Raw genomic sequence first — 27,356 nt, forward strand, 5'->3', positions numbered from 1 at the left:
AGGTCATCCCTGGAAGCTGTATAAGGAGAGTGTAAAGCAGGGCGGTGAAGAGCAAGTTTTTTTTGCATGGAGAGTAGTGAGTGATTAGATTGCATTGCCCAAGAGTGGTGAGTGCAGAGATAGTGAACATATTTAAGATGTAGTATGATAAACTGTGTGTGTGTAACAGTGGACCTCCTGCAATGAGTCTTTGACTTCATGGAGGTTTTTTATTATTATAATCGTTATTATATATATATATATATATATAAAAATCAGCTAATGCCTTTTTATTCCTGTATATGGGGAGTAGGCGAGGCCATTTAGCCCTATCTAACTTTTGGAGACTGAGTGGGCATTTCAATCTCTGCTGGTACCAATCAGTGATAGATGGCCCAAGGCTATCACTAATTAAGTGGTACACAGTGAAGAGAGATGGCTCAAATGTGCCGCCATCTTGTGGTCCTTAACCCTAACACAATATATTTAATATCTGAAATAATGTGGATTCTACGGTCGATTTTCTTGAGTTTATGGGACGAAAAACCCAAGTTTCCGGGAGGAAAAACCTGCTTGCCCGTGCCAGAGATCGACTAACTCGGGAACCGGTCGAAAAAAGGCTTAGAAAAATTTCCTCTGGTCGGCGACTAGACTCGAAACCAAGTCTTCCTTCGTGCGGCCAAGCGCCATGGTGTGCAAACGCCACATCCACTGAGCTACACAGGCTCTCATATATATAAAACATTAATAAAAATAGAAAAAAAAATCCTTTGCTCACCCACATTACCAATGTGCTATATGTTTACAGTCTTTTGTGGGCAGATGGAATTCACATATAAAAAAAAATAATTAAAATGAAACCAAAATCTGTTATATTCAAAGTTCACAATACTGTACATACCTCCATCTCCACTTCATTTGCACCTCGAATATATTGGATAGTAATCAGATCTCAGATTGCATGTATAAGAACAAACAAGGACACATAAGTTATTACAGTGTGAACTTAAGAACATAATAAGAACAAAAGAAATATAAGAATTAGAAAGGAAAAAAAAATCAGAATTCAGACTACTGCAAGCTGAATATCTTGCAGAAGGATCCTCCATAATATTGAAATTATGATTAAAAATAGAATAGAAAGGAAGAATAGAAGAAAAGATTAATAAAGATTACAAGAAACTGTAATTTCTCATGTTTCTGTGTTCTGTTCTTGTTTTAACCATAGAATGGAAAAGTGGATTCCTATCTAGTTGACTCAATGTATGTATGTGTAGATGTATGTTATTATGAATTTTGAATCTTAAAAAAGCTTTGCCATCCTTCAGTTATAAAAATAAAGAGAACATCAAGAGTATGTGGAATATGTATGGGAAGACATCAAAAGTGACTTACTTATTAAGAAGTTTCATTTTTTTATTCACTGCACCAAAAGAGTAACTACTTATCTCCCTTAATTTTTAAAATTTAATTTTAATGTATTTTATGGATTTTCCTTGTTAAAGTAAATAGCCTTTAATTACAATATTTCTGATCAATTTTCAGGAGAGCATGAATATGGTAACTCCGGCAATGCAGTTAGCTAGTAAAATCCCTGATGTTCATGTACAGCTCTGGGCTTCAGCTCTCTTAAAAGGTATGTTTGTTTAAAGAGATTCTTTAATTTGCTCTGATTTTTTGTGACTTGGTTACTGGTGTTACTTGAGGTTGACATATGCTATTGAAAATACTTTTGTTTTCAGATATTTTCCTCATCCCTTCCTTCAAGAGTTGAAGGATGTGAGACAGATATACGCAAAGAAATAGTCTCGCAGTCAAATTTGATTTTGAAAAATGGCCATAAAATATACATATAAAAAATCTGTCATAGTGCATTATTCACAAAAAGTTTAGAGGCAGAATATGAAGAGCACATGCAGTTAAAACATAATTACATTGGAATTATAGCAAAGGCTATGAGGACAAACTAAATAATATTCAAGGTTCTCTGTGATATCCATACTGATGCAGTTCTGTGAAGTTTGAGGTTCATATTCCAATACAACAGTTTTCTCTCATCTGTTATAAATGAAGGTTTGTAAACATCTGATTTGAGTAGAATCATTTGAAAATTGGCCTATCTCTCCCAATATCCTTTCATAATCTCAGTGAACATTTTTTGAAATGAAGCAGAACATTGAATCATGACAAGATTAGTATACTCTCACACACATTTTCTTAGCATTGATGACTGCATTGAAGAAAGAATATGTTTTAGCATAACTGGGTTGAAAGTATTCCATATAATGTCACTATTGTAATCCTTTTTTTAAAAAATTAACTTTATAATAGCAATAAAAAAAAAAGTCATCATCACTATCAAATTCCTGACATATACCCTCAAAGGGTGTACAGGATATGATAGTACTACATGAAAAATTTACATCATTACTAACTTCCTATCTACAATTTTCCTCCAAATCAGTCTGTTACTTGTCAAGACTCCAACATTATCAGATCTTATATTTCTATCGTCTAAGGCACTTTGTACCGTATCAATTTACCTCCATATTGGTCTTCCTCTGGGTCATTTTCCTGCCAACATAGCAGAGAACATTTGCTTTGCTAATCTTTCCTCGCCCATTCTAAGTGACCATACCACCTGAGATTAGCTCTGCTAACGCATTCCTGGGTGCTGACGATGTCAAGTTCTTTCGTAATATCCTCGTTTCTGCCATTGACGCCATCTGTTCAGGACTCTCATATCTGTGGTCTCTAGTCTTTGGTCAAGTGTTTCACTTCTGACCCAGCTCTCAGATCCATAAGTTAAAACTGGTTTGAACACTGTCTTGTATACAGCTAATTTCGTGTTCTGACTAATTTCTCTTTCATTCCATATAAATTTCTTCAATTGACTTCATACCATACCAGCTTTGTTGATTCTGTTGTCTATTTCCATATTTAATTAACCATCTTCACTAAAAATCGTCCTTAAGTAGCTGAAATGTTTTACTTGTTCCACGGGTTCTCCATTCACAATACAGAGAAGCTATTCAACAGTTATTCAATTTAGTCAGAGAATCTTGCAAACTTGTAGTGGATTTATTTAGAAGTATAACATCATCGGCATAAAGCAAAGAACATACATTAACATCTCCAATTCTGATATCATGTTTAATACCACTTTCCTTCATAATGTGATCCATATAGATAATGAATAACAGAGGGGATAATGTACATCCTTGTCTCACACCAGATTTAACATTAAACCATCTTCCTGTACTTCCTTGAATTCTAACTGCTGACTTACAACTCAAATAAAGACTAAGTATTGCTTGCTATAATGCCCCATTGATACCATATAACTGTAGTATATTGAATAGCTTCTCTCTTGGCATCTTGTCATATGCCTTTTCTAGATCGACAAAACTTAAATGGAGATCTTTGTTATATTCCCATGACTTCTCAACTATTTGTCGTAAAGGGAAGATCTGATCCTGGCAGCCTCTATTTGGCCTGAATCCAGCTTGTTCTTCACCAAGCTTTTCTTCCACAATTCTTCTCAACCGTTTCTCAAGTATACTGGTATAAATCTTGCCAGGAACACTCAGTAGGGAAATAACTCTGTAATTCTCACATTCAGTTTTATTTCCCTTTTATATATGGGTACTATTAGAGCTCATCTTCAATCATCAGGAATTCGTCCCTCTGTCCAGGCTTTCTGAATTATGCAGTGCAGCCACTGTAAGACTTTTATACCTCCATAAGTCAGAATTTCTGGTCGAATATCATCTACTCCTGCTGCCTTTTCACATTTCAAGCCTTTGATGACTTTTTCTACTTCAAGTATGGATATGTATTCCTGACTATATGCCTGTTGAGTGTTTTTTACCACTGTGCTATCACTGCTTGTTTCATTTAGCAGTTTTTCGAAATAATTACTCCATACTTCAGGGATATCTTTTTCTCCCTTTTTCATGTCACCTTTATCATCTCTAATTCTTTTTACAGCACTCTTTCCTCCATTTCTAAGCTTCTTCAACAACCTCCAGAATATCTTACCACCTTCTTGATATTTATTTTCTATGTTCTTGCCAAAGTCCTCCCATGACTTTTGTTTAGCTAGTTTTACACACTGTTTAGCTTTCTTACATTTGTCTCTGTATTCTGTAAGAGTAAAAGCTGACTTATTTGCCAGGAACTTTTGATATGCTTTCTTCTTTTCCTTCACTGCCTCTTTAACTTCCTGTGTACACCAGGGAGTTCTAAATTTTTTATCCTTGCACACAACCTCACCACATGCCTCTCTGGCAGAATCAATCAATGTTTCCTTCAGAGTTTGCCACTGAATCTCCAAGGTTTGATTCCTGTTCTCAAACTCTTTCATTTTCTTTTCAATAATCTTTGTGTATTTTAGTCTACAGTTCACATCTGAGAGCTGCTTCAACTTTTATTTGCTTTAAAACTTTCTTACATGTTATTCTTTTCAATATGAAATTTAATGTTATCCTGCTCAAGATTAAATAATGATCACTTCCAATTTCAAATCCTCTGTACTCTGGTGTCCTTCACCAGGGAGAAAACATCACTATCAACAATAACATAGTCAATGAGACTTTTCTTATTTCTTACCTCTTCTCTTCATGTGAATTTGTGCACATTTTTATGTTGGAACATGGTGTTAGTAATAACCAGTCCATGTCCTGAGCAGAAATCAAACAGGTATTTGCCATTATTACTGGCTTTGCTCTTTTCTCCAAATTTTCCCAAAATATTTTTGTATGTCTGACAATCATTTCCTACTCTGCTATTTAGATTCCCAACAAGGACCAACTTTTCTTTTTTCATTGTGCCAGTTGCTTTCTCTAAATCATCAAAAAATTCCTCCACTTCTACCTTAGTAGAACCTTGTTTTTGACCATAGGCACAAATAAGTCTCATTGACCAATTCCCTATTCTGATATTTGCCCACATCATTCTCCTTGAGACTGCCTGCCATTCAAGAAGATTAGCCTCATATTTTGTGTTGAATATTATGGCTACTCCTTCTTTTCCTTGATTGTCATTGCCTGAATATAACATTTTGTATTTATTGCTCACCAGTTTTTGTCTTTTTTTTTTTTCAGTCACTCCTATTATGTCGACCTGGTACTTATCTAATTCCTCAGCTAGCTCCATTTCGTTGCCATTCAGGCTTCTTATGTTGATAGTACTGATCTTTAACTCTGGTGATATTGAGTTTAGGTGTGCTTTCAGATTTGTTCTAGTAGCTGACTTTTTGCTGTTCATCCTGGCTCCCTGGCAAAAACCACGGGGATCTTGTTTAACCTGGCGATGCCCCAGCCGGCATGAAATTTTGTCATATTGTACCATCATTTTGTATATTGGTTTAAGCCAATAAGAATACAATTTGGTCGGCTAAATTCCAAATTGCCAGCCCATCCTTGTTCGTTCAGTATCTAGGTTGGTAACTAAAAAAAAAAAAGTCGTGTTTATTATTAGATTTTGGTTTACCATGTCTGAATTCCTGTGAGAATATAGTGTGTTATAGTCACATGGTTTTATGCTTAATATTACTGTTGATTTACAAAAAGTGATTTAAAATATATAAATCCTGAAATTTTTTATCACACATTACAACTAAATTCAAACTTGATAGGTTGAATAATTGAAAAATCACACAATTCACTATACATTATGACTGGGTATCCTGAGTTTTGGAAAGCATCTTGCTTTTATATCATAATTAAATATATTATTATTTATATTATATAGTAAAAGAATGAATAATAAATATCCATTCTTGTTTTTGGTCAAGTGGCAAAACAAAGTTTGCCTTTTAAACTTAAAGTTGTGCAAGTGGTAAGTTCATGGTAATGCAACCTGCACTATACTGCACTACTTAAAAGATGAACTCCATCCAGGAATCTATATGTTTGTTTATTAGTGCTTTTGATTAAGGGCTTTGCTGCCTGACAGCTGTTTTGAACTAACTATTGACCCTCATCAGAGTCTGGATAAAAATTCCTTGTATGTACTGATTGAGGATTGGCTTATGAAAACTACATCCTCCAAATATGAGAATTCATGGAGGATGTGGTTTTTCATAAGCAAATTCTCAATCAGTAGATAATCATAACTGTGAAGAACAGAGCTTAAAAGGCCTTAGCCAGGTATTATTATAGATTTAGTCCTGGGCAGAGTTAGTGAACTTTTAAGTAATGCAATACCAAGCAACCTTTATGCCAAAGTTTTGTTCTCATAAGCTCTCAGTCACTTCTAAAACTTTTAAAGATTCAAACACAAATGTTTTGCTACTTGATAATAAAATGATAATGAATATTTATTATCCTTTCTTTTTGGGCATGGGTGTTTTTAAAAGCTTGCTGTAGACGAGCTTGTACAGTTTCTTGAGTTTATAAAGGCTTCTCTTTAAAAATAAATAAGTTTTGCATCCAAGATGAATAATTTTCTTCATAGTTATAATTTATTAATCATCTCTATATTGCACTCAGAATGACTAGTATGCCAACCAGTATATTGGGTATACCAGTCCAGATCCCATCTTGGATGTTAGGAAAGCTTACACAGACTTTTCAGTTTAAAAACATATTAGCTGGTTGCTTGGTAGTTGTCAAGGATTTCTCTACTCAGAACATGAGTCATCTTCTCCCCACCTCCCACTATACCAAAGAAATACTCTGTTACTGGACTTAGAATTAACTCCATTTCCCCACTTCTTTGGTAACATTCTTCATTGTTTGGTATTGAATTTCTTTTTTACAACTGTCTCCCAAAACACATACACACAGGCATGTTCTATAATCCTGTTTTCTCCTTTCCTTTTTTCCAAATCGGAATTTTCTCTAAGTATTTTTATTGCAGTACCAGTGGAGAATCCATATATTTTGTTCATAACTGTTAGATGCAATGCCAACAAATGCTTAGAATTGGGGGGGGGGGGGGTGTTTAGTATTAAATTATTACTTTCGGTGAGGTTGGTAATTATATTTTTAAAAAAAATCAAAAAAGAAAGAAAGAAAATAAACAATCTCAAATAGTAAAAAATGTATCTTAAATTTTATTGGCTTCAAATTTTTTTTTATCATGCAAGATAATTTATGAAGTAGATGCTTCACCTTCCCTTTAATGTGTCAAGCTCAATGGTTCTGTCACACCAAGAAACTTCACATGAATCTAATAATATCATGATAGAACTGTTAATCCTATCTATTTTTCTTAGCCTCTTTTCATTCTTTCATTTGTCAAAACTTGTATTCCCTGGCCAATTTATCTGTTTTATGTGATAAAAATCATGCCATTCTGCATAAGGCTGGCTACCTCACTCGAAATAGGCATACTTTTGCAAGAATTTTTAATCATTATCACATTCTTGATATATACCCTCACAAGGTGCATGATGAGATACTGTACAAGATAGAGTAGGTGAATAAAATAAGTTTGCATCATTTATTTCCTGATACGACCACAAGATGTCATCATATGGACACCATACAGTTGCAGAATCATTTACAGGATGGCAGACGACTGGGTCATAGAGGTTTTGATCACTTGTTGCACAATTCTAATCTGATATAAATCAATATATCTCCATAGCTTCATTGGTGTAAAGTTTTAAATATGAGATATTAGAATCAGAAAATCACAATATTAGATTCTCTTTAATTATAAATTAGCAAGCATGGGTCAGTCAAAATATGCAAGTGAATTTCATATTTGAAAACTATCATTATGTATACTTTTGTACAGATATATTGTATCATGTCACCTGTCCATTATCAATAACAAGAAGCTAACATTACTATTTGAGTAGTTGGACTGGGGGGGGGGGATCAATTTTCAAGGATAAGAAGTTGGGATTTAAAAACAGTAAAGACAGTAGAATTATACTAATAAATTTAGTTTAATCCTTTATCCAAGTGTGAGCAAACAAAGTTTGCACCTGAAAGTATCTTCAGGACTGGGGTAAGGTGGTACAACACCAGGGCACTCCTTGCAAAGGTGGAGCAGCTTGCTCCACCTTTGCAAGGAGTGCCCTGGTGTTGTACCACCTTACCCCAGTCCTGAAGATACTTTCAGGTGCAAACTTTGTTTGCTCACACTTGGATATAAAGGATTAAACTAAATTCAACATCGTTCTCTAAATCCAGAATAATTTATTAAAAAAAGGGTGGCACACCATCTGGCAACTCCTATAGGTAGAGATGACCTACTAATGCTTCTGCCTGGTATCTCCACTTGGGCCTGGCTCCCACTGAAGAGACTCAATAAAGGTCGAAAGTAGTCTGGGTTGTGGCCTTCCCCTTAATGCATAACATTAGACATATCTGCAAGGAGATGTGTTTTGCATTATGGGAGATACTGAGATAGGAGTGTTGGTAGCTTGCTCCACCTTTGCAAGGAGTGTCCTGGTGTTGTACCACCTTACCCCAGTCCTGAAGATACTTTCAGGTGCAAACTTTGTTTGCTCACACTTGGATAAAGGATTAAACTAAATTTATTATACTCTAACCAAGTGAAAAATAAACTTTCAACATACTAATAAATAGGTTAAGGAAATCATAGACTCAGTGAAGGGATAAAAAAAACAGAGTATTCTGGATTTGTTATTTCTGTCATGAAATATCAGATAATAAGTTTTCATCTTGTAGAGAAATCATTTGACAGGATGCATGGTGGTTCTTAATTGATATTTGAGATTCATTTGAAAACAGAAAACCAGCTGTGTGTGTTCATTGTGTGACGATGTACATTATTTATGTCTGTGTTTGTGCCTTGAATGTTGGTGTAAATTTTATATGAGAATAATTTTTTTCGAAAGTTTTTATTTTATTTACTTATTTATTTTTGGTAGAATTTTTGTGGTTGACTCATTTTTTGCCTCATAATCATAGTTTCAATGACAGCTAATTTAATATGTTTGATATATTCAATATCCAGTTAATTTAATAAATAAAACACATTGATTTAAACAATGGAAAATATTTTTTGTGATAATCATATGTGCAAGAGGTTATTGAACCATCTGAGGATGGGCAGCAAGTTTAGAGGTAATTGTGAATTTTAACATTGCATTTGAAAAGCTTTTTTCTCCTTTAGATTAGACTTTTAAATATACATGAGAAGAAGAAGAATGTTCCAAAATACCTCATTTGAAAGAATGAAATAGAGAAAGAAATATTTGTTCTGTAAGTTTGGCATAAAATTAAAGGAGAGTTGAATAGCTGCTATTCTTGTTTTAACAGATATAGAGGATGGTGGAAGAAATTGCAAAAAAAAACTGAATTTTTGTATGAAAGAGATAATGTAGATTGGCGAAAGAGTGATCACTGATCAAGCAAATCGCTCTCTTCTGTACTGAGTCAGACATTTTTAGAGAACTCTTAAGAACACTATCCCAGATGTTAGAACAATGTTCAATAGTTGGACAGATTTGTATAGGGTTAATAACCGTTCAGAGATAAAGTGACACTTTGAACAGAAGTGAAAAACCTATAATTTCTTGGAGACCTAATTTTCTAATGTGCTGAGGAAGCAAGGATTGCATTTTATGACAAGAAAACTTGGAGGTTAGATTTATCCCAAGAAATGGAAATGTCATCTTATGATGTGGTTATTTTAGATGTTGTCAAAAGTATTGGTGAAAGAAGAGGTTTTTAAAAAGAAGATAGGCTAGCGTTTTACTAGCATGGAAATTAACAATGTTATCAGAAACCTCATAGAAGAAAGGTTTGGAAGTCAGAATTTAGTGTTATAGAAGTTGATATTTGTAATATAAAGTTTGTTTGTCAACTAAGAAAAGAGGAGTATGATGTACTGGTATCAAAAAAGTTGCGCATTGAAAACATCAGTTGCAGAATATGAGGATAGATTCATCCACAAAAGCAGGTTCTATGCTGATTTTGTTGAGACTTACTTTGAGAACAGGAACATTATATAGAACATTACACATCACATATTGAAGCCTTCGTAGCTCAGTCAGTATAGACGAAATACTTTGGTCGGAAAGACTCGGGTTCGATTCCCATTTAGTGATGTGAGGAACCTTTATGCAGTCTCTTTCTATTAAAGGTGAGTTAACCGGTCTCATACGGAGGTAAAGGGTTTTTCTCTCGATAACTTGGAGTTTTCGTCCCTCAAAACAGGCAAACTGGTCCTGTGAACTCACATGGCTACAGTCATAAAATATGCTACATCAAGGAAGGCAGTGGGAAACTACCTTTCTCATAATCATCTCCCTAGTATGGTAGTATATAGCTATCCCCACCAGCCGTATGGCTGAGTGAATAGGATAGGATGCACATAACATGCAACCAGAGAGAAAGCTTAAGTAATCTGGTTAGAGAAGTCAGAAGACAGACAATGTGATCAGAAATGACTTTAAGTAGGCCTTTGTGCCATGTGCCAAGCGAAATGCTTTAGCGATATCAACATGCCACTTGAAATTTCCCAAACTCTTCCATGCCATTTGTCTAAAAGTTGTTGACATAAGCAAGATCCCTTGTTGATGGACAGTGATGAAATCCATAGTGACAGTCATTTATTTGTTGAGGTTTCCAAACGTGTTCCTGCTTTTCTCTATTACTTCAGAAATAATATTTTTGTAAGATAAATTGAATAGTAATTTGATGGCAAAGATTTGTTATCCTTCTGAGGACTGAGTTGAAGATAGGCTAATTTCCAAGCTGTAGGCTAGATATCCATTGAATAGAGAGAATAAAAAGGCAACAAGGAACATGTGTCAACTCTGGAACATGCCCTAAGAATAAAGAAATGCCATTCAGGATTGAAAGATTTTTAGATATACAGTTTGGACAAGATTCTTCTGATTTCTTGCTGGTAAAATCAAAGAGGCACTGAATGTTCCATGTCTGAAATGCTAGGAGGACATTTACTGAGATGCCAGCTTAATGTAAAAGAAATATCAGCAGATTCTGTTAGTGATAATGCAACAGAACCATTTGAACACACAAGAGACTGGAGCAGTTGACAGGTATGGCTAATAGTTTCACCAAGACCAGAAAATATAACTCTTTGGATATGATGCAGATTTCCTGCTTTTTGCACTTCCAATATCAAGTTTTGGATGTCATGTTTGCAATTGTTTCATGCTTTTGTCGTAAACAGAAAAGAAATAGCCAATTGCAACATTCTCCTCTTGTACAGCTTTGACACTGCCTTGGAGAATCTAGGCTTAGATAAGAGACAAGAATTTAAAGTCAAATGTGAAATAATGTTTCTGTATCAGAATTTCTTTAGTGATGCATTCATTGCAGATGTTTAGATCAGGACTGAAAACATATGAAAGAATACTGAAATATAAAATAAGGTTGAAAGATTTTTTAGACACTGGATGAAAAAAAGTGGAAACTTTTTTTGATCCAGTAATAATTGTAAAAGCTGAAATTTGAGTTTCTGTTAGGAAAAGCAGATGAGGTTTTGTAGATTGGAGGCGGAAATGAACATTGTTGAGGTTGGAACTAAGGTCTTGTATATATTGTGAAGTGAATGTGAAATGTTCGGGAAAATTTGTCTTTCTCCCCCCCACCATATAATCTATTTCTCTTTGTGTGACTTTTTTGTGGGATTCTTTACCAACACACAAGCATGCATGTGGAGAATTTTACCCGACTTCTCTGCAAATTGTGGCCTTGGCATTCCCCCCCCCCCCCCAAGACACACACACATACCACTTTGTGGACTTCCACCAGACACACCTGACAGATGTGATGACAGCAAGGTCATTCATAAGCAGGCCTGAAGGTCCCTAAGTATTATTACCTTCACATTTGGTCAGCAAATTATCTGACAGCCAGTCTGCCAAAGAACCACATTAATACTGTATCCTCTAAAAGAGAAATATTGATCCATGATGTTTGATATAACTGAAAACATTCCTCATATTGCATGCTGGAAGAAATACAGAATAAAAAGCAAATTGATTAATAAAAATATGGGGTATCATAAATCCATCCTTATTTCATATTCAAATGAAACTTGTTTTAAATCTAAACCAGAGAACTTTTGAGACTGCAATCCTCAGCTTCAGAGTTGCCTTGGCTAGTACTATTTAAAAAACATGAGCTCTGCTAGCCTGTTTGTTTGCCTTTTATTTGCCTTTTGTTCGCATTGATTAGGTTTCACTGTCCTGACAGCTGTTTAGAACTGTTAGTTCTCATCAGAAGCCAAGCAGGGTTCTGCCTGGTCTCTGATAATTTATAAATACCAAAATGAAGCCTTTTATGCTCTTCTTTAATAGTAACAACTGTGAACTGACTGAGAATTCACTTATGAAAAATACAGCTCTCTACTATATGGATTACTATGGTATTAAAGAAATGGTTTTTTTGCTCTCTTGAGGTTTCTGCCTGGTCACTTGATGAGAACCAACAGTTCAAAACAGCTGTCAGGCCAGTAAAACCTAATTGGTGCACCAATAAAAGGTATATGGGCTTCTGGGTAGAGTTCATGTCTTTTAAGTAATGCTTGCCAAGGTAATTGATGTCGGGGGATTGTATTCTCATATGCTGTCTGGTCTCTTTCTAAAACTTTTAAATTTCTGTGTGTTTGGCTGTGAAATAAGGACAAATTGATAACATCTCCTATTTCTGTTATAATTTATAATCGGTGAAATTGATGCCTTGCTCTGGAGTCTTAACGTGGTCTGGGGTCACTTCAAGCTTCCATTAAACAAAAAGATGGTTTCCTTTCACTCTTATGGTTTTATGCCTTATTGCCTTGGGGGAGGGGGATACATCCAGAGCTGCTCAGTCAGTGCACAGTTGATTGGGTTGATCGATCAACTGAAGTCCACTGTGGTTTGAATATCAGTTCCTTCAGCATTTAAGACTTCAGAGTTTCAGCTCTAGAATCAAACACAAATGCAGTTTGTTTCACTAGCTCAAGAATAACTCAGTTTTTGGGGAAAGACGGCGTATACTGTTATATTAATTAAAAAACTTTAATTAATACTTCCTATATTTCGGTAATGTTACATTGCCATCTTCCGGGAACGTAAAATTAATATGTGCACGCAGACACTAACACTGAACAAATAATGGCTGAAGACAGCAAAAGTTGGCTGGGTGTCCAAAGCGTGGTCAGCAAGTTCTGAGTGTCTGTATTGGTGAAAATGGATATAATTCTTATATTCAGATATCTTTAAGGATTATATCTGTTTCCACCAATACAGCCACTCAGGACTTGCTGACCATGCTTTGGACACCCACCACAGAATACCCTGGAAGAAAGCTACCTTATTACACTGTAACAAGTATAAATATGAGAGATCATTCCTGGAATCAGCCTCAGCTCTAAAAAAAAAAACTTCCCAAACCTCAACAAATTTGGATGCATGAGACTGCCCCAAATATGGGAAGCTTGCATTCTTAGAACATCAGCCTAACAGCTAAGACTACTACCCAATTTAGCCCACTAGGTGGCATCTTTTAGGACTCTAGGACCGACTTCAGTTGTTGTCTTCAGCCATATTTGTTCAGTGTTAGTGCCTGTGTGCACATATCATTAATTTTATGTTTCCTGAAGATGGTAATGTAACATTACCGAAATATAGGAAGTATTAATTAAATTTTTTAATTAATATAACGGTATACGTTGTCTTTCCGCAAAAATTAACAGTTATGTATCAGCAACATATAAGTTTATCTACAAGAATAATGTGCACAGTCTCTTTTTAGGCCTAATAGGCCTAATTTCAGACTTTTTTTTATGTATTACAGTTTAATATTTTCCTGCACAATATGAAAAGATGATATTCAAGTAATAAAAACAAAATTCATAAATAGTGAAGTTTGTGAGCACCCACAAACTTTTTTGCTGGGATGTGCCACTGCTGTATCAGTAGGGTGTAAGTGTTCAAATGTCTTGTAACCTACTGTTCCTGATTTTCAGAGAGATTCAAAGAGGCTTTAATTAGTTTTAAGGAAGTAAATATTACATTTTTTAATGTTTAATATTCATGTAACTGAATAATATAGAACAGTAAAACTTAGTGTACTTTAAATTACACAAAGCAAATGGACACAAACCCACAAATAGAATAGACATACATTTCATTACCTTATAAAATAGCTGCCTTTTCAGTTTTTCTTAAAGTAGTTTCTTTGATAGATCTATACCGACTTTGTGGAGACTTACTTCGAGAACAGGAAGCCATCCGAACACATGGGAATTTCTCACAACTGTTATTGAAAGATCATTTTCAAGCTTCTCAGTTACCAGAACATACTCTAATTCAGGTATTTGGAGTGTTAATATACATGAGAATTAGACATAATACCTATGTTTTCAACTTTTAAAATTTCGAATCACCTGGCACATGTTAACCATTCTTTAAAACTTAAAATTCAAATGTATTCTTTAATGCGATAAACGTTTCTCCTCATGTTCAAATAAATAATTTTAGAATCAGGTCTTCAAAACATTTTAAAAAATAACCTTTTATAAAAGTAAAAGACTAACATATTATAATAAGATGTCTTTATGTTGGTCATTTAATTGTGCTCTATGATCTTTAGCAAAAAAGAGAAACAGGGTTCATCCTGCCCAAAAGAGTTAGGTTTTCCTATGGAATATAAAGAGAAGTTATACGTTATATATCATTCATTATATTAATAGATTACATTGAATTCAATATAATCTATTGAATTCAATAGATTCTCTAACCATAATGTTTGTACAATTTTTGTCAAAAAGTGAATTCAAGAACAGGTGTATAAGAATATGGTACTTTGAGGGGAAACATGGCTTTGTGAAGAGGCAGTCATGCCATAGTAATTGAGTTGAGTTGTATTATATCATATCATGTCATCACTTATTATATTCAATGGCATATTTAGGTATAAGCCGTACAGGCCCGGGCCTAGAGCGGCAAATTTTGAGGGGCGGCAGAAATTTCCAGGCTCTCATTTTTTAATTATAACATGTTCCTTATATGCCACATCTACTCACAAGTAGAGAAATATTTTTCTTTTCCTGATTGTAAGTTTAGTCTGCAATCATATTGGCATATAATTAGATTCTGCATAACTATACAGACCAAGAAATGTGCACGGAAAGCTATTGTATTGTTGTCGGTAACTTGACACAAAGGCGATAGGGATTAGTGAATTTGATCCCTTTCTTGCTGAGCACATTGCCAAAAGCTTAGAAAAAAGGAAAAGGTTTCATTTCCTATCTTTCCTTTGCCACACATGAGGAATTTATTAAAATAATGGGCGAGAAAGTAATCAGATTTATTGTGGAAGAACTTGAAATAGCTAAGTACTATTCCATAAGCGTTGACTCAACACTAGACTTGTCTCATGTTGATCAGCTGTCCTTCATTGTACGATATGTGAAAGAACATGGAACTCCTGTGGAGCATTTCTTGTGTTTCATTCCTAACTTAAGTCGCAAATCTGAAGAGTTACAAGAGGCGGTTTTCACTTCACAAAACGAGCTTGGAATCGATGTAGCAAATTGCAGAGGGCAGACGGGACTGCAAGCAAGAATTCTTGAAATAAATCCATTGGCAGAATTCACACCGTGCACTGGACATTCTCTGTCTCAAATTGGTACTTGCGCTGCCGAATCCTGTCCGTACTCTTCTGCATTTTTTGGTGTCTTTCTGAAACTGTACGTATGTATTTCACATCTTCAATACATTGGTGGAATGTGCTAAGAAAGCACCTGGAAACTTCTGTAGTAACTACAGAAGTAAGTACAAAAGTAATTAAACATCCTTTGCCTACTCGTTGGTCAGCTTGTGACGATGCCCCTCAGAGTCTTCATGAGGGATAGATTGAAATAATTTCCACTTTGTCCAAAATTGAAAATGATACCACCCAGAAGAAAGTTATGTGATGTGAAGCAAGTGGGATTCTATGGCAACTTCAGTCACTGGAGGTTGGGATCATATTCATATTTCCCACCCCTCATGACCTGCCTATGGGCAGGTCATGGGGGGGCAGGAAATATCTAAATACACCATTGATTATATCATGGTAATAAGTGATGATATGCAGAATACATCTGTATGAAATTACAATGCATTTCCAGTTGCTAATATAACTGCCAAAGTCACTTCAGCACATCTATAGCAGTTCCCTTCAGAAGGATACTTGTACTGCGTATTTTTATTTTATAGTGCCATTATTTTCTTTTGCTGATAGGCACGCTCAACTTCATTCATCAAGAACTGCATAAGAAACTAAAATTTATTAGTTATGATAAGCAAAATGACAGATGAAGTATATACGCAACTTAACGTGGTCAAAATTGTAACCAACAAACATAACAGATTTAATGAAAGATTAATTTATCTTAATAATTTGTTGCCTGTGAAAGGTAGTCTTCTTTATGTACTGGTATGTGAAATTGGAACTATTTTATTTATGTTAAGGGATATTACATCTCATATTGTTTCATAGCCGAATAAGAAACTCAGAGTTTCATGCCGAATATAGATACTATATAAAGTTCAGCGAGTCCAAGTGTAAGCAAATACCTCGATAGTGCAACACTGAGGCAATTCATAGTAAGGGTGGAGCATTTACCCATAATATGAAACAATATGGGATGTAATATCCCTTAACTTAAATAAGTTCACATCACCGAATTGAAGCCTTTGGCTCTTCATATAATTAGGAACTATTTTATGTGTTATAAAGTGGACATTCCTTTTATGTGAATTGCCCATATGACAATACCCAAACAATAAAGTCATCTTTCTTTCTGACTTTAATGTCCACAACTCCACCTAGTTTTTCTTTCTTTCTGTTGACCAAACAAAGAAAAGAAATTACTATAAACTGTAATTTAATGCAAATCATCTTCAGAATATCTGAACACTTCCACTTAATTAGCATTCTTGATCTTTTCTTTACTTCTCCTTCCAAGAAAATTGAGGAAATTACTCCTCCTCTGAGTAGCTGACCATTATCTTGAAGTTTCTCCTGTAGAATGCCATACTGTCTTCAGCCACTCTCATTCTGCTTTACTTTGACATTACAATGCCACAAAGCAGAATGACCTGGGACTTTTGCTCTTCCTTTCCATATCCCTGATTAAGTTATAGAAATTATCTTTATTGCAAGAAAATCCATGACTCTGCACCAAATTCAAAATTCCTACTCAATATCCAAGCTTTGATTTTCTAATAACTATGCCAAGGCAGTCCAAGAGAAAAAAATTCAGCATATTGCAAGTGACTTGATAAAGAAACACAAGCTTCATTCATGGCCTACACTGAAACCCACAACAATTGCAAATTAACCAAGAAATCCAAATCTGACATTGAAAGAGTTAAATGCAGAAAACTCGCTTCTTGTATAAATGGCACTCCTGCCTTATAGACCCTCATGAAATTTCATTATATATGACTTCTGCTCCTCTGTGTTTCCACCTCTCTCACTCACTCACTCCCCCACCCACCCACCTGCTCATCCCAGTGGCAGTATTGTAACAGCTTAATGTCAGAGCTGACTGCCTGGCATCATTGTTCTCCAATTTGTGCAAGTTTTATGATAGTTGCACTACATAATTCAGAAGTATGATCAGATAGTCAGATTCTAGTAGATTGGAATACAGCTTTCATAGTATCCATCATAGTATCGTATAGATGTTCTCAGAATCAGATTTTCACTTTGATATGTTCACATCATAGTGATCGAGACTCTCTAGCTGCCACAATTTTGTGTTTGTGTATCAGCAGATTCTACTCTCATTACTTTAAATAAATATGTGTGTCCTATAAGTTTCCGGGGGGTGGGGGAGAAGCAAATAAAATAACATATGATCCTATAGACTTGCATACTTGCATTTATGTTGGACTTAATTTTTTAAAAAAATTATGGAGAAAGGGAAGGAGATTTGTTTGCAAAATATAAATACCTAACCAATAATAAACAGTGGCTGTAGACATTTAGTAGCTCAGGAAATAACTATGGCAGTGGGGGGATAATGATGAACTAATAATGTTGATTAGGTGATTCATCTAGGCATGATAGGAATACATGTGGTTTGTCGAAAGTAACAAATCGTTGTGTACAATTTGTTATACTTATATTTATTTATTTATGTGTTTTATTTATTTTTCACTTGGTTTTTAGCTAAGAGCCTGTGTAGCTCAGTGGATGTGGCGTTTGCACACCACCGCGCTTGGCCGCACAAAGGAAGACTTCGTTTCGAGTCTAGTCGGCGACTAAAGGAAATTTTTCTAAGCCTTTTTTCGACCGGTTCCCGAGTTAGTCGATCTCTGGCACGGGCAAGCAGGTTTTTCCTCCCGGAAACTCGGGTTTTTCGTCCTGTAAACTCAAGAAAATCGACCGTAGAACCCACATTATTTCAGACATTAAATATATTGTGTTAGAGTAAGGGACCACGAGATGGCGGCACATTTGAGCCATCTCTCTTCACTGCGTACCGCTTAATTAGTGATAGTTTTGGGCCATCTGTCTCTGATTGGGTACCAGTGGAGATTGAACTGCCCATCTCCAAAAGTTAGATAGGGCTAAATGGCCTCACCTACTCCCGTATACGGGAATAACAAGGCATTAGCTGATTTTGTTTTGTTTTGTTTTGTTTTGGTTTTTAGCTGGCCTGGTTGGACAAGTGGTTAACATAGCTGCTCTCCAGCCAAAAGGCTGCAAGTTCGAATCCTGCCATGGCCATAGATGTTTGTGATATGGATTGCTGCAGTTGGTGGATTGAGTGGTGGAGACGGAGAGCTATAGAGTAAGTGCCCTTCTTCGATGAGTCTTTCGACTCCTTGGAGGTGCGTAATAATAATAATTTTTTCCAATCATAATCAGAATTATCCACCCTTTTGCAAATCCTACCTTCAATACATACTTGTTTTTCCTTTTTTTGTCAGTGGCTCTCCTGTCTTATCAATAATAGATATCTTGCATGTTCCAGTATTTTAGTGGAGATCAATGGATGCAACCCTCTACTTGTAAGGTTGGACTAGATTTTTTGCTTGGAGAGTGATGAATGAGTGAAATGGATTACCAGAGGTGGTGGTGAGTGCTCCAATGGTGAATGATAGTTAAGAGGTATGATAGGTATTGTGTGAATAATGGTTAGTGTGGGTCTCCTGCAGCAAGTCTTTTGACTCTATGGAGATACCTGTATATAATAATAATGACCAAGATCAGACCACCTAACAAATGAATGATATATAAAAATGCCACAGAAAATAGTAAATCATATTTCATCACTTCAAACAATATCGAACTTTCATTTAATTTTTTATGCATTTGTCAGGTATAGTTTTTTCTTTTATGTTCATATTAATTCATTTGTTATTTGGCTAACACTTTTCAGTTTCTCCGTCTTATCTGGCGGAGTTAGTCAGATTTAATCAATGACACATTGGAAAATAAATAAATATACCAAAAATCTTTTGATGATATAGCCAGTTTCATATGGAATTGGCAGGGTGTTTCCTCCTGGAAACTCAGGTTTTTCATCCCATAGACAGACAGACAGTCATGCACTGGTCTCATAGCCTTAGTTGCTTAGGCCATATTTCCAAATAATTATAATCTTCAGCCATATATATATGTGGAATGTATACTTACGTATGATAGAAAGTAAATATTTTTGACTTTGTATTAAACTGTTTTTAATTTATTTTATGTATATAATTATTATTTGCCTTAATGATGCATTCAGAAGTATGAAAATGCCTTTGGTTAAAGAGATTTGAGTTTGAATTTTAACAGGAAGTTTGAATTGAATTTGATCTCACTTTCTTATATGTTAGGCTCCTTGATTTGTCACAGCCAAGTAATTTGCTTTGTATAAATCCAATTAATGCTACAATAGAGTGGTTCATCCTATCTGTATTTTCTGTCAATGCATACATTTTCATATTAGTTTGTCTTTTATATGATGAAAATCCAATCTTCTGGAAGTAAAAACTGTGCCATCTCACTAGCTAACTCATATTTGGTTAGAAAGTTTCTTCACTTCCTAGACATGATTTGAACCCAGATCTTTCTGACCAATGGATGTTACCCTCTGAGCTATAAAGCTCATATACAAACATCATACATCTCTTTTTATCAAAAAAAAAAAAAAAAAAAAAAAAAAAAAAAAAAAAAAATTTCTTAATTTCTAGTACATTATGCAGTAGATATGATTAAAAAAGTGAGTACTATATGCAAAAGGATATCATAACGAGGATCACTCGCATCATTTACAGGTCTCTTACATAGCACACATCATTCAGAAAGAATTACTATTACTATTATTACAGGCAACTCCAGGGAGTCATTAGACTCATCGAGGGAGGCCCCAAATCATATTCATCACAACTACACAACTATTCGACATTCATACAGTATCTATCATATCTCGCCTTAAACTCATTCACTGTCACAGCATCCACCACAGACTCAGGGAGCACATTCCACTCATTCACTACTCTAAAAGTAAAGAACCCAGCTCTAACACCTTTACTAACCACACTTTTGCCCCGTTTCCATGGATGTCCCCTAGTCCTCCCACAACCAGCCCTGTTCTCAAAAATATCCTCTGAATTAATTTTATAGAAACCCTTCAGTAATTTGAATGTCTCAATCATATCTCCCCTCCTCTGCCTATCAACCAATTTTTGCAACCCACAAATCCTCAACCTGTTCTCATAAGGTTCATTCCACAGACCTGTTATCATCTTGGTCACTCGCCTCTGGATCCTCTCCACCTCCTCCCGATCAAGAAGAAACATAGGTGACCAAATCTGAGCACAGTAGTCGAGATGGGGTCTTATCAAGGCTCGATACAGAGGAACAATAACCTGCTTGTCTCTGCATGTCAACGTATTCTTCAGCAACCAAGTGATTTGATGAGCTGATTTGGCCACTTTTGCAATGTGTCCCCTAAATTTCAATTCCTTATCCACCAACACTCCTAAATCTCGTGCCTCATCAATTTCCTGGAGCACGGTTCCACCAATGCAGTAAACTGCCGCCAATCTTTTCACCCCAAAATGCATAACCTTACATTTTGCCACATTACATTGACATCCATTCTCCTTAGCCCAGACCTCCAATCTATCCAAATCATCCTGCAAAATTTTGACGTCATCTGCATTCACTATTGCCCTACCCAACTTCGCATCATCCGCAAACAAATGAACTGTTCCTCTCAGATCCTTTCCTATATCATTTATGAACAAATTAAACAGCAGTGGTCCAAGAACAGATCCTTGTGGCACACCACTAGTCACAGGCCGTCTTGTGGACTCTACTCCTGAGTAAACCACTCTCTGATATCTCTCCGTCAACCACCCTCCTATCTCCATCTCACCAACCCTATGTCCATCTCCATATGCTGCAATTTACTGATTAGAATTCCATGTGGTATCCTGTCAAAGGCCTTAGCAAGGTCCAGTAGAATCACTGTAAACCCATTACCCTTATCCAGTTCAGCTGTCACTGTGTTATAATACGTGAGCAAGTTACTGAGGCATGACCTACCCTTCACAAAACCATGCTGTCCCCGATACAGTATCCCATTTTCTTCTATCCAATCTTGTATTTTCCTCTTGACTATTTTCTCTAAGACCTTGATAATGATTCCTGTTATGCTGATTGGCCGATAATTTTCAACAGCAGCCTTGGAACCACCTTTGTGCAGCGGAACTATTTTCCCCTCTTTCCACCCCCTTGGGACTGACCCAGTCCTGAGGCTTAAATTAAACAAATTGTCAAGGGCACTGACAATTCTTTAGCCGCTTCACGTATGACACAAGCTGGTATACCATCCAATCCCACAGATGTATTGACTTTGAGGTTCTGTAATAGACTAGTTACCTCTACTTCATTCATCACAATTCCAGTATAAGCTGTTGCTTCTTCCATTCCTGCAAAGTCACCACCCTACTCTTGCAAAGTGCTCGCTCAGTAATTCCACAATATCGACTGATTCGGTTACCTCCCTACCCTCAGCATTTTTTAAGATCATTCTACCATGAGCATTTTTCCTTTTACTTGCAACATATTGAAAAAACTGTTTGGGATTCTCTTTAGCCTGCGTGGCCAATTTCCTTTCGTAATCTGCTTTTGCTTTTCTTACCACCCTTGTTACCATCCTGGCCTGAGCTTTATACTGTTCCTGCGCCTGATGGTCACCCTTCTCCTTAAATTCCCTCCACAATTGTTTCTTTTTTTGCAGCTCAAGCTTAATAGTGTTATTCATCCATTTAACCCCTACTTGATTTATTATTCAGACTCTTGGTATACAGTCAACCATTGCCTCCTGCAAACAGTTCTTAACCACCTCCCATGCACTATCAACATCCAGCCCTTGCAGTTTCACATGCCATGGCATTGAGCCAAGCACACACCTAAGCTTGTCATACTTTCCAGCCCGGTAATTCCACATGTACCCTGTCTTAATTGTAAATTCGACTCCTTTAGCCACCTCCCAAGTCATGACCTTATGGTCACTCTCACCAATTGGTGGCAGCATGGTCATGTTCATTACAGCCACATTCTCAGTTGCAATTACTAGGCCCAGCACTCTCTGCCCCCTGGTATTTTCCACTACATGTTGCCGTAGATAGTTGTCCCTTAATAACCGCATAAAATCCAATTCCTTCCTCCCATGTGCCCTCTCCTCTTTCCAGTCAATGTTACCATAATTGAAATCACCCATAATAATTACCCTCCTTCCACTCATTTCTTCTATTTGCTTATGCATACTATCCCCACCATCTATTCCATCACCTGGTCTATAGCATCACTCAATTGTATATTTTGTTCTGCTAGATTCTATCTCACACCAAACAGCCTCAAATGTGCTTTTTTCCCCATCCTGCAGTTCAACTTCTGTACTCCTTGGCTGAAGCTCATCAGCTATCATCAATAACACTCCTCCCCCCTTTTTATTCACCCTGTCACTCCTGAACACGCTATACCCGTCGCATTCAATCCCACTAGCTTTATCATCTTCTGTCAGCCATGTTTCACTAATACCAAACAACCTGTGGCCTGGAAGTGCCAACCATGGCCAAAAACTCTTCCTTCTTGTTCCTAATACTCCTGGCATTAGTGTACATGAATCGCAGAAGCCCATTTGTCCCATCCCTACTTTGATGCCTTATACTAACTATCCCATTCTGATTTGTTGTCCGTCGTACTCGCTCGGGCATAATATACTCATTCATACACTTAACTGCCTCCCTAAAGTCTGCATATCTACTCCCCCCCCCCTCTTAATAAATCTAGTTTCCCTGAGTCTGTACATCCACTTCATTCATCAACACTTTTTCAAGTCTCCGTACACCAACTCCATTCAGATGTAACCCATCAATCTTATATAAGTCCTTTCGCCCATCGAACTCATTCCACACATCCACAAATTCCACACCACTCTCCATGCATAACCCACGCATAAAGTCATTGGCAATTATGGTCCTCCTTCTAAACACTTCGCTGTCATACCGCGGTAAGATACTCACCATCCTAACTCTCTCACTCTTCTCTTTTGCTACCTCAAATAACTCCCTCACATCCTCTATCATTTCCATTTTGTCCTCTTTCAAATCATTCGTTCCTGCCACGATTATCATCTCTTTCACCCTCTGTTTTTGCAGTCAAATAGATTCACTGACGTCCTTTATGTTCGCACCCGGCTGGTACGACTTCGTTAAACTCTCAATTATTACACCTCTTAATACTGAATCCCCATACAGCACTCGCGCCTTCATTTTATTGACGTTTATGAACATTCTATTATTTGCCGTCACAGACTTCCGCCAGTTATTTGTCGGTACGTTCAACACACATTTTTCCATACGCTCCAGTTGTCTTTTAGCTCTATGTATCGCACCGTTCAAACAGGCAATTTCGCTACCCGCATTTATCTCACCATTTTCATTATTGATCATATCATCCATTCTTTCTGTATTTCTACATTCATTTACACTTTCAGCGACGCTCTCACACCTATCTGGCACTACCACACAATTCTCTAGCACATCACCATTTTCTACATTCTGACTATCGTTAACGATGTCACTCTCGACACACGAAACACGCTTGAAATCCTCATTCTCTTTATACTTTCTGCACATATTAACTCCACTATCACTTTCTAACCAGACTCCCACCGCTCTTCACAAGGCATACATCTCACAGACAGAACATTGCATAAATTCGTTTACATCAAACTCTTAAACAAACATGGCAACCTGGCCGCCATTTTTTTTCTTTATCGGTGCCATGTGTACGCTATCTTATCTTAAAAATAATAATTAAAATAACAGAAAACACGCAAAAATTTCACAGACACACCAAGAAACAAAAAGCAAACAATACTACTTAAAATTCTAGTAAGATATCTAATGTTTACACAAAATACTACTAATCTTTTCAGGAGCTCTCGACAAGCCAACGATCTAATCAGTGCACCAAGCGACTGTCAGGTAACAATTCATGTTGAACAATAAAGCACATGTATTTATTTATCGTATGGCTTGTACACATCGTTAAAAGACAATAAAATAAAATACACTTGAATATAGATAAGATACACATATATGATAATATGAATAAAAGAAAGTAAAACATCTATATTCAGGCAAATACAAATATGAAATTTATGACAGGCATTAGACAGAAGATTAATCATATTTTAACATTTAGGTTTTTAATCCAGTTGATCGCCTCTGGGATAGGTCAAAGATATCCTTAAAAGTCACCTGAATACCCCACTTTGAAAGTAAGTCTCCACATACACCATAGCCTATACGAATCCTGTTAGCTGTCATCCATATATTCCTGAGCAGGTCAAGTCCAGATGGTATTTGGAAGATGTTTATGTAATTACAAACTTCAGGTGATACTGCTTGGGACCACAGTACATCCCACCTACTCACCATACTGTCATTTTGGCTAAGAAGATTAAGGGCTGTTTTTATGGCAGGTCTTCTGGATTTTAGTCTATTAGATAAAGCATCTGGAATAAATTCATGTATTGGGAGGTTTTGGTTATTTAAAATTCTTTTATATTCACGAAGCAAGGCTTTCTGTTATCGCAGTTCCAGAGGAGCAATATGGCTCAGAGTGGGGAGCCATTATAAGTGTGTACTCCTAATGCAACCCGTTATTAAATGCAGAGTGGAGTTAAGTTGAACACGGAGTTTATTGACATGGTAACTATTGAGCCAGACAGGAGCACCATACTCTGCTGCATTGTAAACTAGACCCATGGCAGTGCACCACAGAGTTGTGGCACTTGAGGCCTATATAATACCACAGTATTATGTACCAGAACTATGTTATTTCTGGTGCAAACTTTAGCAGTGATATTAATCATAAGCTGTTTATAGCACCATGTATATTACTGATTACAGAATTTCTTTCTCAAAAATTTTATTTTCTAGAAAAAAGATATCAAGGAAACTTTGAGACAAGTGGTTTTGCATAAAAGATGATTGCCTGTAATTTGCCATAAGATTTTTCTGTAATTGTGAGAGGGCATTAGTAAGCTTGTATTTTTGAGTTCAAATTCCATCAAGAACAAGAAGAAGTTATTTCTTCTTCATACAAGAGAATACAGATGATATGAATAGAAAAACTTCAAAAGAAGTTTAAAGCTACCACTTTAATTACTATGAAAACATATGTAAAAAAAAGTTAAAATACTGTATCATAATTAATTCTGCAAGAGATTTAGATTTGGAAGTTTCATATAGTGATAATGGTAAAATATTACAAATATTAATAACATTATATACTTTAGATATCACTGCAGGCTTATGTTATTCAACAAACTTTATTTTGTCTGTATTCTACAGTGGGTAGATGGTGATCCCCCTCTTCTTCCAAGTCATCCACCAACACCAGCCACCTCACTTCTGTAAATACACTGAGAAGAATAGAATTGAGATAATTTATCTGTGTAAGCAATTTTTTAATTAGTTTTCCGGAAACTATCATTGTATATAGAAATATAGTTTCGTGGCATATTTATAATCACAACATGTTAAACGTTGTAATATCAAAATTCTGACAATGTTATTCCTTTGATCTAACTAAAATGTTTGGTATTATAGAATAGACTGATTTTGTAAACTCATTTCTTCGTAATAACTTCATATTTTATTGTCAGGCATTTGTTTATGTTTGAGAAAGTACAGTTTTAGAATTTGATAGGCCTGTTAATATTTTTTAATGTATAATATTTTTATATGTACAGAAATCTGAATGTTTGTGTAAAAATACTAAATTTAAAAAAAGAACCTCTTTAAAAAAAGAAGTAAATTTCACTAGTTTCTTTGGTTTTATATATATATATATACTGGGGGGGGCCTCTGACACCTACACCCCTTCCGAGTTCCAGACTGGTAAGCCGGTTCTCCTTGAATTTTGATGACTCAAAATTTGAAGACTCGAAAGGGAGATTCCACCCCCTGGTGCCCAACCCCCCGAGTTCCGCACTGGTGGGCTGGTTCACCTTCAATTCTGATGACTCAAATTTTGAAAACTCAAAAGGGGGTGTACTTGCACCCCCCCCCCCCAAAGTTGCAGACTGGTAGGCCAGTTCTCCTTGAATTCTGATGACTCAAATTTTGAAGCCTCGACACTCAGGGTAGCCCTGAGTTTTAAAACGTTTCAAATAACGTGACACAAAAAGCTTATCATTTTATATTATAAAGTGTGTGTATATATATATATATATATAAGGTTACCAAGATAACAGCATGTTTATAGTATACAGTCTCAAAAATGTTTAGTTTGGAAGACACTTTAATATTAAGGAACTAGCTTAGTATGTTTCTTTTTTCAATCAAACAAGCATTTTATGGAAATCAAGATAAAAAGAATAAAATTGATTCATGTCTGTTCAGAGGAGTGTCTTCATTAGTAATCAACAATAACTGAATGAAAATAATTAATTATTCGATTATTTTAGCTATTATGATGGTAAATCAGACATTATCCATGACCTGTACAAATGTGTACATGCATTATTTTTCAGCTTGGTCCAGTGGAGTAAATCAAGACTGTTGGGGGTGGGGGGGGGTGCAATTGAGACCTGCAATATTGCTGATGGACATAGTCATACAAAGTCATATAATAGCCATCAGCTCTTGGAGTGTACTGCAAATTACCTGCTTCATCTTGTTGCACACCATCTCACATATTTTGCACACTTCTTGTTTGATACCATTCCCCATGATAAGCTAAGATATAAAAACGTTAAATTGTTTCCATTGCTATTATTTGAGTATTAAATATGATAAAAGTATTGCTCCAAAGAATGAAAAGAACAGCTTTTATCAAACTTTCTCAGTCATATTAGCATACATTTTATATTTAAATTTCTTGTTCTCGGAAGTTGCATTTATCTCATATCACAGT

General features: G+C 36.0%; 1 protein-coding gene across 1 annotated transcript in view; it reads left to right on the forward strand.

The window, feature by feature from the left end:
- Mau2 (Mau2 sister chromatid cohesion factor) overlaps nucleotides 1-26,831 on the forward strand; it is a 299,360-nt gene extending 272,529 nt beyond the window's left edge. The window contains exons 16-18 of the mRNA XM_090401244.1: nucleotides 1,525-1,615; nucleotides 14,110-14,237; nucleotides 25,790-26,831. Of these exons, the coding sequence (XP_090257370.1) occupies nucleotides 1,525-1,615; nucleotides 14,110-14,237; nucleotides 25,790-25,855 (285 nt within the window). The 3' untranslated portion in view covers nucleotides 25,856-26,831. The remainder of the gene's footprint in view (nucleotides 1-1,524; nucleotides 1,616-14,109; nucleotides 14,238-25,789) is intronic.
- Nucleotides 26,832-27,356: the final 525 nt, after the last annotated feature.

The sequence above is a fragment of the Typopeltis vanoorti genome, chromosome 12 (genome assembly GCF_054136105.1).
Source record: "Typopeltis vanoorti isolate ZY-2024b chromosome 12, IOZ_Tvanoo_1.0, whole genome shotgun sequence".
NCBI lineage: Eukaryota > Metazoa > Arthropoda > Arachnida > Uropygi > Thelyphonidae > Typopeltis > Typopeltis vanoorti.